At 37.1% G+C, this 14,814-nt stretch overlaps 1 protein-coding gene across 1 annotated transcript in view; it reads left to right on the top strand.

Annotated features, from left to right (window-relative positions):
- The window catches only part of CDKAL1 (CDKAL1 threonylcarbamoyladenosine tRNA methylthiotransferase), a 603,344-nt gene that overhangs the window by 317,406 nt on the left and 271,124 nt on the right, over nt 1-14,814 (top strand). The window contains exon 7 of the mRNA XM_017873093.1: nt 1,662-1,828. Coding sequence (XP_017728582.1) covers nt 1,662-1,828 — 167 coding nt within the window. The remainder of the gene's footprint in view (nt 1-1,661; nt 1,829-14,814) is intronic.

The following is a 14,814-nucleotide window of genomic DNA, read 5'->3' as shown; positions in this document are numbered from 1 at the left end:
CAGACTATTTCTTTGGAGGATAAAGCTTTTTATGAAATGATTAAGATTAAGCAAAGGTTTATTATTTCTGGAACTAGGTATTTAATTTAAACTATGAAAACCCATATATCCATAATACTACGAATTTTCAGATGCTAAAAATATCTTCAGCTTTTTAAATGTATTGAGCTTTTATTTTTTAAAAGCTTTTAAGTGATCTTTTTTCTATGTATTCTGTTTTCAATGCTAAGTTATTGATTCTTTAATTTGGGGAAACTAAAATCTTATTTCTATCCTTGTATTTTCCATGTTGTGTGGGTGTGAGTGAGGATGTGTATGTCTCAGAAAGATAGGCAGGAAAAGTGAAAATGTTTTATATGGTTTAGTTTTTTGCTAAAGTAATTGTATTTCTTATGCTAAAGAAAATAATAGTGATTGGAAATCTTTATGCTGTGTTTTTTTCTACCTCTTGGAACATATTAAGAGGAGCAAAGATCTTTATTTTATGCTTTTTTATTCTGTAAGTTTTAAGTCCACACTCACATAAAAGCCATGTGTTTTATTTGTTGTCTCTCTTGGCTAGGAATATTTAAATGTATTTTTGAAACTCTACTGTTCTGTCAACTAAAGATAATTTAAAATTATAATTTGAAGACACTTTCTAGAAACTTATACTTTAGTTCAGGCTAAAGTCTTCAGTTTGTGTGCCTCTGTGTGTGTTGAGCTTCTGCAGAAGCAACAAACCACTTGAGCGTGAACAAATTTCACAGGCTCACTTCATTGTTTGTTTTAGCCTTGTTAATCATTTGGCCTTTTAAAATAGGCTGATCATTTCGTTGAATATGGGTTCAGAAAAGTTCTGTGTGCCATGAAAGCCTGAATGGCTCTTGCTAACTCTGTTTTATTCATTTTAAATAACATGAGGGGGATCCCAAAGTATTTCCTCTGGACATTTGAAGCAGTATCATTGCAGGGTATGATATGTGAAGTCAGGATTCTTTATAACATAATAACCACAAAATATATATATACATTTTCCTAACGTCTGATTTGTGGAAAATAGAAAGCAAGCTGTCAGTAAACAGGTTTTCCAACACAAACACTCAGTTTAGGCAGCAACCAACTTTTTTGAATGCAGCAATAAAATGAATACTATTTTTGAATGAATAATGAAGACAGACTAGAATAGTGGCTACGAGAAAAATGGGTACCTAATAATTAATAATATGTGAGCTAAACCTTAACTACACTTGGCATTTTTCCTTAGGTTGGTGCCATACTGATTAATGAGTTAACTGCTGATAGTACCTGTTCTGTGAAGTGACTTTCAGTTCCAGGACTTAGAGTATTCAATAAACTAGGTATTCTCTGAGGTGGGACTGAGGCTTTAGTCTTGATCAAAGTGCTTTGGGGGAAGCACAGTTGAACTGATTGGCTGTGAATGTTAATCACTTCACAGGACACACTGATAATTTACAGCATTGTTGTAACTCTCTGGTGTTCGTAAAATGAACTTAATAACCCACTGGCACCATGGGATAAGCTGCTTTTTCTCTGCAATTGAATACCCAGCCTGCCTGAATAATAGTGTTGAGAAATACTGCATTATAAAGAGTGAGCAGCTGTATGATGAAGGAAACAGCTCTGCCACAGATTTGTTAATTATCTCCTTTGATTCACAGAGGGTGTTTGTGAGATATGGTTGACCAGTGAAGACACGGGGGCTTATGGCAGAGATATTGGCACCAATCTCCCCACACTCCTGTGGAAACTGGTTGAAGTGATTCCTGAGGGAGCAATGCTGAGGCTTGGAATGACAAATCCGCCCTATATTTTAGAGCATCTGGAGGTAAGGAAAAGCACCCCATTTGCATGCTGACATAGACACTAACCAATCCAGACAGTGTGGCAGCCTCAGTATCATCGCATCAGCTTCATTTAAAACTCTTTCAAAATTTTATTTATTTATTTATTTTGTAGTCCCGCATTTCCAAGAACGAATCAAGACTTTCAAATCCCTTCTTTGGCAACCAACACTTTTTGCTTCCTCGTCATTAATTAACATTGCCCCAATTTTTCAATACTTGCCACCTTGCCACAGTTCTTTGTTTCTTATTTGTAGTCCTTCTGTCTTCCAGCACATAAATTTGCCTCAGTTCCTCCATTTTGATCCCTTGTCTGATTCAGAACTGCTAATATGTTGCATTAATTTTGCAACCCACAGTCAATATGGTGTTACCCAAACTACTGTTAGCCATATCAGAAAGGGTACTGTACTTGAAGCTTGAGGATGAATTTTCAATTTCCTCCCTTCATCTGGAGATACATAGGGGTGAAGTTGAATCAGAGGGACACAGAACAAGAGACTCTTCCACTTGATTCGCACATGCGTTACCGTGGCATGTGTATTCCCATTGTAATGCCCATCCCTGAATACATGACATTTTCTTTCAGAGAGTTTCCTTCTTTATTTTTCATTTATCGACATGATGGTAATCACTGTGAACAAAGGTGGTTCTGTGATCCCTGACTTTTTTTAATACTTTTCCACAGATTGGGATGCTTACCCTTAAGTAGCTCTGTCAAACTAGGCAAATGGGCATATGTCCAGGTAACTGTGGTACCTGATGGCAAATGACACAGTAAATATGAGCAAAGAATATGGACAGGGGATCCAGACTACTATTTGAGAAATAAAATAATTACTTTATACCCATAGTTATGGACATAAAATCTGATTAGTGCTATTGGAAAGTCATGTGTAAAATATGAAAACAAATAACTTTTATTTTTTATCAAGTGTGTTCTTTGCAGTATGTTTGTGCAGAAAAATAACATCCCAAAAAGCTAAAACAACCACTGTTGCTGAAATTTAACGCAAATGCTAATGGATAGCTAGCTAAACATTTAAAAGATTATTTCACTGATTTGATTTTAAGACTATACTTGTTGAGGTTTTTGTTGAACAGCTTCCTTAATATCAACAACCTATTTCAGAAATTCTGAAAACAGAGTTAATAATTTGACTGCTAATTATAAATACATAATGAGGGAGTTTAGCAATTTTAATTTTATTATTTACATTTTTCTAGCTAGCTCTTTCTAGTAAGGGCATATGATTTATATGTTAAGTTTAGTACTTTAGACAGTGTGGGATGATTATGATTTGCTAGTTAAAAATAAGTCGCAGGCATGTCAACTTTTACATAACCCTTTGACTCAACACTTGATAAAGCAAAGTGATTCTCTGTTAAAAAAAAAAAAAAATCAAATATGCTAAAAGCCGTGACAGTCTTGCTGTGTTTGCAGTAAATATGAGAGGCGTACATCATGAAGACCAGGAGATGCACTAGATATGTAGTGGATAGGAGGGGAAATAGCCTCCATCAATATAAGGTTTATGATAACAGCCACTTTTTTTGGATTGGAAAATATCTGATCAGGGATCCAGGGACCCACAATAGATAGAGTCAGATAAGTTCAAGTAGGAATAAGCACAAGGAAAAAAAATCCTGTGTTGGCTCCGAGGTAACTAACCAAATACTCCTTGGAATAAATTCAGCATTTTAATTGATTGTAAGATTGCAGCAGCCAATACTGTGTGTGTAGCAAATCCTAGTGCTCAGCACCTGAAGTAGTGCCAGACTTGTTGACCTCTGCATAGATGCTCCAGAAGAGCTTCTAAAAATCAACAAAAGATCTGAAATATAACTTTGTACTTTCCCTGGAAAACACCAGATGTTTAGTTCATAGATTGTAGTTGGAGTGATAACAGGTTCTGATTGTCATGACATTATATTTTTAAAATCCTTTGAAGTATGTATCATGTTGGCCTTTCCTCCTACATTGTCGTCTTGAGGCAATGCTCTTGTTATATCTGTCTGTGGATCTATCCCACCCAGTAGTGGCTCAATACATGAGTGAATACGAGAATGAATACAGGAAGAGCTGGCCAGGCTCAGTGGGTCACACCTGTAATCCTAGCACTTTGGGAGGCCAAGGCAGGTGGATCACTTGAGGTCAGGAGTTTGAGACCAGCCTAGCCAATATGGTAAAACCCCATCTCTACTAAAAACACAAAAATTAGCCGGCGGGGTGATGGGTACCTGTAATCCTAGCTACTCTGCAGGCTGAGGCAGGAGAATCACTTGAGCCCAGGAGGCAGAGGTTACAGGGAGCCAAGATTGTCCCACTGCACTCTAGCCAGGGTGACAAAGCGAGATTACCTCAAAAAAAAAAAAAAAGAAGAGCCTTCTTCATAAAATATAGAGTCCCACACTGTAGTCTTGAACTTTGAAATCCTAACCTCTGGCCAGAAGAGGCAGCAAAAGATGATGAAGTAAATGAGCTTCAAGGGTGAGAATTGTTCCCCATAGAAAGCCACCCACTACTATGCACTTTATGTGCAGGAGGTAATCCAGGCTACGATACCACACCCAGGGAGAAGGCCATCCGAAAGAAATAGAGCAAAAGGAAACAAAGGTATACAAGAATCAAAGGTCTACACCATCTCAAAGTAAGAGCTTTTAAACTCTTCCTTTGTTTCCTGGACCAGACCTTCACACCTTGCTGTTTCTTCTCATCCTCCTCTGCATGGCAGAGCCCAGAACACTCAGGATTCCACAAACACATCGTTATATAACAGAAAAGGTGACTGAGCCCCAGCAGGTTTACACGGCTTCCCAGTGTCAAAAAGGGCAATAGGGAAGGGAGCCCAAATCTGGTGTTCCTCAGTCCTGTGTAAAGCAAAACCTTGTAAATTTCCATATTCCTCTCACTAGACTTAGACCACTCTACAGAAATTACATGACTTATCTCAAGGGTGCCAAACCGAGTTCACCAGTAAGAAAAAAAAAAGATGAAAACAGAAAAAATAACAGCAAATGAAGGTGGTGATTTTTTAAACTGTAGGAATTGAAGGAATCCACTCTTGAAATAACTACCCTGATGCTTTAATACCTTCAGGGCAAGGATTTCTTGAGAATTTTATATTGGTAAGACTCAGCCTTCTTGTCTTTTTGGAAGATGCTTCACACAACAGACTTTAATTAGAGAGCACTTGGCTGGTCTGTTTTCCCTCCTCTTCATTCTGTTCACTTCCTATTCACCTGACTGTCAGATTTGTTAAAACCCTTTTACCAACTTAAAAAAAAAAACAACCAGCAGTTTAAAGGGAAAGTTATATAAAGGAAAGCATCAAAGTTTTTATCATTATTTAAAAGTATGCTGGGGAAAGATACATCTGTTGAGAACACATTTTATTCAATCTGCATAGATTGAATAGAGGATGCATATTACACTTAACACAGGATCACTTTGAAGGTTTCTTCAAGAGTCTAGCATTGTGTGTGGCACTTTATATAGTAAATATTGAATGCATGTGGACTGAATAAAAGGAAGGGAAGGAGAACGTTTTATCACTAATAGACAAGTAGTGAAGTATGTGTTTGGGACATCTGCAAACCTTATTTTTAGTATCACTGCCCTTCAAAAACAATATAGGATTCATTTAAAGTATGATATAGCTGACAAAAGATATCTCAAACATATATATTGTGACAAAGACACCCAGGAATTGAAGAAATATACCTATGAGCTTATACAATGCGGTAGTAAAGTTGCATATGATAATAGAATCAATAGTTAAAACAATCAACATGCTTTATGTCACCTTAAAGTCCCTATTGCCTAAAGGATAAGAATAAGCCCTTTAGGACATTCAGGGTACTTCTTTTTTTCTATTACATTCTTACTCCTTTATCCCTTGAGGAGTACTCTAATGATACCTCCTATGTATTTTTCTTTTTTCACCATTTCATACTCCTGAAATTTTTACATTACCTTTTTCTCATGATATACTTACCGTATGATGACAGTTGGTAGTGATGTGTTCATCAGACATACTAATATTTACTACTACATGTGTTGGCTAATATATCGCCCCTGTAGTGGCAAATAAGATATATTTTCCCTGTGTTTGCTTTCCTATTGATATTGCTAATGTAATAACCTTTGCATTCCTCTTTAATGAACTCTGACCTTATAGAAAGTGAAGTGGTTTATGAATTTGATTACTCTTAAAACTACATTTCTTAGTTTTTCCTCCTAGTGATAGGTAGCCTCCAGCTAAAGTATTAACTCAGACTAAAAATAAGACATGTGAACCCAACAAGTTGCCATGAGACCAGTAATAGTGGTACAATGACTGCTGCTAATGAGGCACCTGAAATCACTCCTAACTGATAAAATCAGTACAATTTATCAAGTGCTTCTTGTTTGCAGGAAACTGAGTGCTTTACATGTGTGATCTCTTTTTCTTCTTACAACAGGCTAGCTATATAGATATTATTATCCTCAATTTTCTTTTGCCCACTTTTTTGAGATGGAATTTCACTTTCACCCCTGTGTCTGGCTATTATTTTTGTTTCGTTAATTGAGAAGCCATGGGTTAGAAAGGTTAAATAACTGGCTAAATGACATAGCCAGTTAGCCACTGAACTGGTTTCTAATGTATTCTAGTTTGCAAATGCTTTCTACTCTACTGTTTCTTCAAGGAAGCCTTCCCAAACTCTTCCCACATACTTTCTATGCTTCGTAGTACCTCTGTTCAACAAGTCTCTGTCTCTTTGGGCACTCATCATGGTGCATCATGATTACTTATTTATGTACAAATCCAACATGACTCTTACCGTAAGGGAGATGTTGTCCTGTCCATCTTTGTATATCAGTGCCTGTGATAACACACACTTCATACACTTAATAAATGTATATTGAATGATATGATAGCTCAAAGTTTGGCTTATTAACTGTTCCTTGGCTTCATGCCTCATGTATTGAAGTACCGTCATATCTGCTGAATATCCAGTTTCGGAAGAGTTTGGGAATGGTTGTCATATGTATTTCTCATGAGTCACGCGTCTGTGACGATGTACTGGACAGTTAGGGATTCATCTAAGGGATGTGTTGTGTTTTATTTGCCCCGCTAAGATACCATAGTGATAGGTAGTATCTTTAGGACTGTCTAGAACAAATGAGCTTATTGTATGATTATCGAACTTGTAGATAATCTAGGCTCTTAACTTCTTTCTTCTCTTCCTGCCTCTTAACTGTTACTGCTTTCTAAAATCTCCACTAGAGAGGAGAAATTAAAATCAGACAGTTTGTCTTGGTTTTAGTTTCATGGATTGGCTGACAGGGAAAAGATGTTAAAGCTCTTGGGCAGTAAGGAAAATAGGAAGTATCTGGATTTTATGTATTTAAGACATATGCACGTGTATGTTCATTGCAGCACTATGCACCATAGAAAAGACATGGAATCAACTTAAATGCCTATCCACAGTAGACTGGATAAAGAAAGTGTGGCACATATACACCATGGAATACTATGCAGCCATAAAAAAGAACGAGATCATGTCCTTTGCAGGAACGTAGATGGAACTAGAGGCCATTATCCTTAGCAAACTAATGCAGGAACAGAAAACCAACCACCACATGTTCTCACTTATAAGTGGGAGCTAAACAATGAGAACACATTGACAGATAGAGGGGAACAACAGACACTGGGCCTACTTGACGGATATCGGGGGGAAGTGGCAGAGGTTCAGAAAAAAAAAAAGTCAGGTACTAAGCTTAGTACCTGGATGACTAAATAATCTGTATGCCAAATCCCCAAGTCACAAGTTTAACCTATATAACAAACCTGCACATGTACCCCTGCCCCTAAAATAAAAGTTGAAATGTTTATTTTAAAAAGTTATCCTGGTCCTCCCTCTGTCATGAATAGTTTAAAGTAACTTATCTCCCTTTAAGAGACTTGCGTGTCTCAAAATTGTATGAAAATTTTAGTGCATTGCTTACAACCTGCACCAGAGAGGGCAAACTGATTAATCTGCGTTGCAAGTGCTTCTTAATAAGGACTGTTTCTATATTCAAATTACAATGAAACAAATTATATATTTTTAAACATATTATTTTGTAAAATATTGCCCAAAAACATTGACACTAACGTTCACGTTGATATTGTGCTACCTTTTATTTAGCTTGAATTAAAATATGTAGTATTGCTCAAGATTTACATTTAGTATATTTATGGTACATGTGATCATAAGGTTAATTGCAAATAGTGATATTTTAAATATCCCATCTGTTTTTGGTTTAGAAATCTTTTAATCACTGTAACAAATCAGCTTCCTGCTACCCTGGATTTTTGTATGTTTACTTCTACTTCAATGACCTTGTATTCTAACCTAATTCTATATTTAGTGAAATAAATTCATCTGGTGAAAGACAGTAGATACTTGTCAAGGACTTTTGTTGCATGGTAATTTATGAACATTAACAATATGTTTGCCTTTGCCGAGTTTTAGAAAATACCTCATAGTTTCAAAATAATAGCAAACTCAGTACATGCTGCGCTTATGTTTCATCAAAGCAATACTGATTTTCCAGACTGAATTCAGCCCTTCAAGCTGTGTCTTTAAACATTTCTTTTCCTTAGGGTTTATACTTTCTGGAATAATAGAATAATATGTAAATATATTCTCTACTGTTGTATACAAAATATTTTTTCCCTTTTGATGAATAAAAGACATGCTAGATTACTTGTTTTCATCAAGGAAATGGAAAGGAAAAATCTTTTATTTCAACCATCCACCTATAGCTTTTGAGACATGTCAGTATGTGGTTTGATCTAACTGTTGGCAATGGTTGGCACTGTTTTTTGCCATCTATAATCATCAGTGCTCCGTTTGATTCTTATCCTGGCACTTGCGAATAAATTTTAAGAGGTCAGTGGAACACCTAAAACTGGAAACAGAAGTTTGTGTCTTTCTGAATATTAAAGAGAGAAAACTTTTCTCAGATATTAAAAGGACTCATACACATTTTTTTAAGTTTATCAGGCTTCATTGGGAACAATTCTGAGAGCTGGGAACAGCCTCTCTGAAAGGGAAGAGGTGGATGAAAGGAACGTCCTTTCTTGCCTGCCAAATGATCTAATACTGATAAAAGATGAACTTGAAATGCTACTTCCCGTCAGCAAGATTATAGGCTCTACCCAACATTCTAACTCTTCAACTTCTCTGCTCGATCTGGGTTTGAACATCAGGAAGCTTTAGTCAGGTCTTTCCACTTAAAAAAAAAAAAAAAAAAAAAAAACTGGCATCTCTGCCCATACCTGGGTCTCAGCCTCTTTGCTCTGTGATACTACTCACTTGTTCCCTTGTCCAGGCCTCAGCCCCTAATTCCAGCCCTGCTCAAGAGGCCAAAGCTTTTCTTGATCTCAGCTACTCCTCAGAAAAATTTACCAAGCTTGTTGCTTCCTACTACTGAGTCTTTTGTTTGTAATGTTAAATCTGGGTGAGTAAGGCTCATGGTTATATATAGACTGAAGGACCCCAAAATAAATGAACTTGTAAATAGACTTTGTTTCAGAACAGATTGCACTTTGTTGCTGCTGAATGTTACTTTATCCTTATTGTGCCAGGTATATTTTCTAGGGAAAATGAGCGATTTTGTGGGTATATGTTTCTTATGTTGAAAATATTGGGTACCTCTGTCTTCCTGAGGAACCCAAGAACATGCCTGGATCATACTTAAAAATTCTGTTTATATGGCCATCAATAATTTATACAGAGATCTATCTTATGTGCTTCTCTGTTATTCTCAGTTCCAGTGTCTATATTATGAGAAAGCAGGCATGAGAGAATAAACCTAGTGTGAGAATATAAACAGCCAAATCATTGATGTTTGTCCTGAAATGCTTTAATCCACATTGTGGTATAATCCCCCTTCTGAATTCCCAGACTTAGACAAATTTACAAGAATAAAACAACCCCGTTAAAAACTGGGCAAAAAACATGAACAGAAACTTTTCAAAAGAGGACATACATGTGGCCAACAATCATATGAAAAAAAAAAAAAAACTCAACATCACTGATCATTAGAGAAATGCAAATCAAAACCATAACGAAATACCATCTCACACCAGTCAGAATGACTGTTATTAAAAAGTCAAAAAATAACAGATGGTGGTGAGGGTATGGAGAAAAAGGAATGCTTATACACTGTGGATAGGAGTGTAAATTATTTCAACCATTGTGGAAGACTTTGTGGAGATTTCTCAAAGATCTAAAGACAGAAATACCATTCGTCCTAGCAATCCCATTACTGGGCACATACCTAAAGGAATAGAAATCATTCTGTTATAAAGTCACATGCATGGGTATGTTCATAGGAGCACTATTCACAATAGCAGAGATATGGAATCAACCTAAATGCCCATCAATGATAGACTAGATCAAGAAATGTGGTACATAGACTATGCAACCATAAAACAAAAAAAACCAAAGTCATGTCCTTTGCAGGGACATGGATGGAGCTGGAAGCCATTATCCTCAGCCAACTAACACAGGAACAGAAAACCAAATATCACATGTTCTTGCTTATAAGTGGGAGCTGAATGATGAGAACACGTGGACACATGGCGGCAAGCAACATACCCTGGGGCCTGTCACTGGGGCCATGGCAGGGTGGGAGGAGGGAGAGCATCAGGAAGAATAACTAATGCATGCTGGGTAATGAAATAATCTGTACAACAAGCCCTCATGATACAAGTTTACCTATGTCTCAGGGCTACACGTGTACCCCTGAACTTAAACAGAAGTTAAAAACAAAACAAGCAAACTTCTGAACTTCTCAGCCACTGTCATCATTTTCTTCCCTCTTGCCGTTGATCCAAATTATTGAATATTGTTTATAAAATGCAGTGACACATAGATATTTGTTCCCGAAAGAGATGATTAATTTTCCTGAGAGGAAAAGAAAATAGAGATACAATGGTTGTCAAGATGATGAGTGAAAAGGCCTTAGCAAATCCTTTATAAAGAAACTGATGTCTGGCCAGGTGCAGTGCCTCACACCTATAATCCCAGCTATTTGGGAGGCCAAGACAGGAGGACTGCTTGAGGTCAGGAGTTTGAGAGCAGCCTGTGCAATGCAGTGAGCTCCATCTCTACAAAAAGTGTTTTTAAATTAGCTGGGTATGGTGGCACACGTCTGTAGTCCCAGCTACTCAGGAGGCTGAGGCAGGATCATCACTCGGACCCAGGAATTCAAGACAGTGGTGAGCTATGATCATATAACTGCACCATGGCCTAAGCATTGAGACCCTGTATCAAGAGAAGAGGAGGGGAGGGGAGGGGAGGGGAGCTGTAGTGAGCTATGATCGGAGAGGAGAGGAGAGGAGAGGAGCTGTAGTGAGCTATGATCATATAACTGCACTCTGGTCTGAGCATTGAGACCCTGTATCTAGAGAAGGGAGATGGAGACGGAGGGAGAGGGAGATATTATAATCATAGTTGAATATCTGTCCTGGGTCATGTCTCTGTGTGTATATTTTTTGAGAGAAAAATACTCTTTTAAAATAAATAACATACTTGAAAAACATAAAAATTTACATATTTCAACTATGACACACATCTATTCCTACTTCATCTTTTAGTATTCTAGTGTACACTTCTGTTTATATAGGAGGGCATTAGATACGTATATGGTTTAATTTACATCTTAAAAGGCATTTCACATCGCCAGTCCTCTGAATCCTTAATTTCACCCAGAGTAGCTGAGAAGGCTTTCATGTCACCTGCCAAAATTAGTGTAGTTCAAACTCCATAATACACCAGCTGTGGGCTTTATCTTCCTCATTAATTTAGGAAGTCAGTTATGCTCAAGCATTGAGAAAAGCTGCCTTTGACATTCCTTCACAAGCACAGAGAATGGCTAAGACATAAGGCAATCCACATAGTTTCCTTTACACTATTCTATTCTGCACTCCTCTCTGTATTGACTTCTTTGCTCTAATAGCCTATGAAAGGCTTCCTTAGGCACTTGCTAATTCAGCACTTAGTAAAATGAAATCGTCATATTTTATATCATGTAGGTAATGGAATTTTCAGGTGATTCATGATCTAGAACAGAAAGGTACGTAATGAAGTTAATGGTTCATAGAATAGTTGAGGGACATTCTACATATTTGTCAGAAAGCAAAGTCCGTCTCCTTCATCTGCTTCTGTTTATTTCTGAGATACTAAATTGTTGCTTTTAGGTCTGATATATGTATCTGTTCTCTACATCTTCCTGACCCTACCACAGAAACGCTCCACTTGAAAATGTTAAGCTTTCAAAATTTAAGTTCAGAAATTCTTGAATCTCATTTAACAGTAAATAATGATTATGTTCTAAGTTGTAAACATAAGGGTTATTATTATTATAGACTGCTGCTCAGAACTCCTTTATTTGCATGTGTTGTATCAGAACTATCGAATATTAAACATGGGCACAATCCATGTTTAATACATCACTTTTAGGATCAGAGGATGCTGCATGTAGGCCAGAGAAAATCAAACTGATTATTTAGCGTAATCCTGAAAGATCCCCAATTGTTCATTAGTTTGAGGGGGGAAAATGGTTTCTTTTTATAGCATGTATTATTGTGTGTTTTTAAAAACTGCTGCAGAAAGTTTACTGTCAATATAACATTGACTAGAGAAAATACTGCCATTAAGTCTGTTTCTAATATATGGTCATAAAGAAGTAGTCTTCATAGTTTAATGTTAAAATATTTTTAAAAGCATACTCTGTATCAGCTTTTATTTTGCAATGTCATACGGAATATCAGCCTACCTTCTGATCAGTTGAAATTTCAGATATTAATCTTTTAGTTAAGTGGCTCCTACATTTTCAGCCTTTATTTTTCCTACCTTAACAGATTCTTGTTGTTTTTTGTTGTTGTTTCTGTATTCTTCCATTATTGCCTTTGTATTGGTTTAGCTGTTGTAACAAAGTACCACAAACTGGGTATTTTGGGAACTCTGAGAGAGAATGTGTTCTGTTCTTGTCCCCCAGCTTCTAGTCGTTACTTTCTCTGTCTCTGTTTCCAAATGTCCTTCTCTTATGCACCAGTCACTGAATTAGCGTCCACCTTAATTCATTATGACTTTATTTTAACTTGATTGTATCTATTAAGACCCTATTTCCAAGTAATGTCACATTCCCACCTCGGGGGGGTTAGGACTTACATTTACATCTTTTTAGGGGATGCAGCTCAACTCGTAACAGCCTCCTTTTGAAGTAAATAGAATTTTTTTTTTTTTTGGAGACGGAGTCTTGCTCTGTCCCCCAGATTGGAGTACAGTGGCACGATCTCAGCTTGCTGCAAGCTCTACCTTCTGGGTTCACACCATTCTCCTGCCTCAGCCTCCCAAGTAGCTGGGACTACAGGTGCTCACCACCACTCCCGGCTAATTTTTTTTTTTTTTTTTTTGTATTTTTAGTAGAGACAGGGTTTCACCGTGTTAGCCAGAATGGTCTCAATCTCCTGACCTCATGATCCACCCGCCTCCCAAAGTGCTGGGATACAGGCATGAGCCACTGCGCCTGGCCAGAAATTTTTTAGTATGACATTTTAATTCCTTTGTTGTTTCTTTTACTGTATATTTTTAAGTCATTTTTATAGTGGTTACCATAGGGATTGCAATTAATATTCTAATTTATAACAATCTAATTTAGATCAATATTAATTATAATAACATATGAAAACTTTGCTCCTACGTAGTTCCCTTCCCTCTCCACTTCTTTTTGTTGTTACTGTCATAAACATTACATATTTATACAATGTATGCTCAGTAGCACAGATTTATAATTAGCACTTTGTGCAGCTGTCTTTTAAATCAGATAATATAAAACAAGAGTTACAAACAAAACCACAATTATATTGTCTTTTATGTTTACATATGCAGTTACGTTTACTGCTGCTCTTTTATTTCGTCCTGTGGATTGGAGAGTCCTTTCATTTCAGCCTGAAGAGTTCCATTTAGCATTTCTTGAAAGGCAGATTTGCTAACAACTAATTCCTCTTGGTTTTCCTTTATCTGGGAATGACTTAATTTCCTCTTCATTTTTGAAGAGCAGCTTCTCTGGATATAGAATTCCTGGTTGGCAGTCTTTTTCTTTCAGCGTTTTATATCATCTCACTTCCCTCTCTTCCATATGGTTTCTTTGGAGAAACCCAGTGTTAATCTTATTGAGGATCTGTTATCTATAAGTTGCTGATCTCTTGCTGCTGTCAGGATTCTCTTTTTCTCTTTGACTTTCAACAGTTTGATTATGATGTGTCTAAGTGTAGATCTCTTTGAGTCTATCCTGATTGAAGTTTGTAGAGCTTTTAGGATGTGTTGATTAATGTTCTTTTTTGTTCTGGTGTTTTTTGTTTTTTTTTGACAGGGTCTCACTCTGTCACTCAGGCTAGAGTGCAGTGGGCAGTCACGGCTCACTGCAGCCTTGACTTCCTGGGCTCAAGCACTTCTCTCATGTCAGCATTCCAAGCAGCTGGGGCTACAGGCCTGTGCCACAATACCCAGCTAGTTTTTATATTTTTTATAGAGACAAAGTCTCACTATGTTTTCCAGGTTGGTCTTGAACACCTGGGCTCAAGTGATCCTCCCACCTTGGCCTCCCAAAGTGCTGGGGTTACAGGTGTGAGCCACTGCACCCAGCCAATTAGTGCTATTTTTCAAATTAGAGAGGTTTTGGCCACTATTTGTTCAAATATTCTTTCTACTCCTATCTTTCCTTTCCTAGAACTCCCATTATGTGTTTGTTGGTGTGCTTGATGGTATCTAAGACTCTGTTAATTTTTTCTTTCTGTTCCCCAGATCAAGTCATCTAAATTGACCTATCTTCAAGTTTGCTAATTGTTTCTTCTGCTTGTTCAGATCTCTTGCAGAGCCCTTCTAGCAATTTTAAATTTTAGTTTTATACATTCTATATCAGAATTTC

The sequence above is a fragment of the Rhinopithecus bieti genome, unplaced genomic scaffold (genome assembly GCF_001698545.2).
Source record: "Rhinopithecus bieti isolate Rb0 unplaced genomic scaffold, ASM169854v2 scaffold_7724, whole genome shotgun sequence".
Lineage (NCBI taxonomy): Eukaryota > Metazoa > Chordata > Mammalia > Primates > Cercopithecidae > Rhinopithecus > Rhinopithecus bieti.
This window is presented reverse-complemented; position numbering and strand designations above follow the sequence as displayed.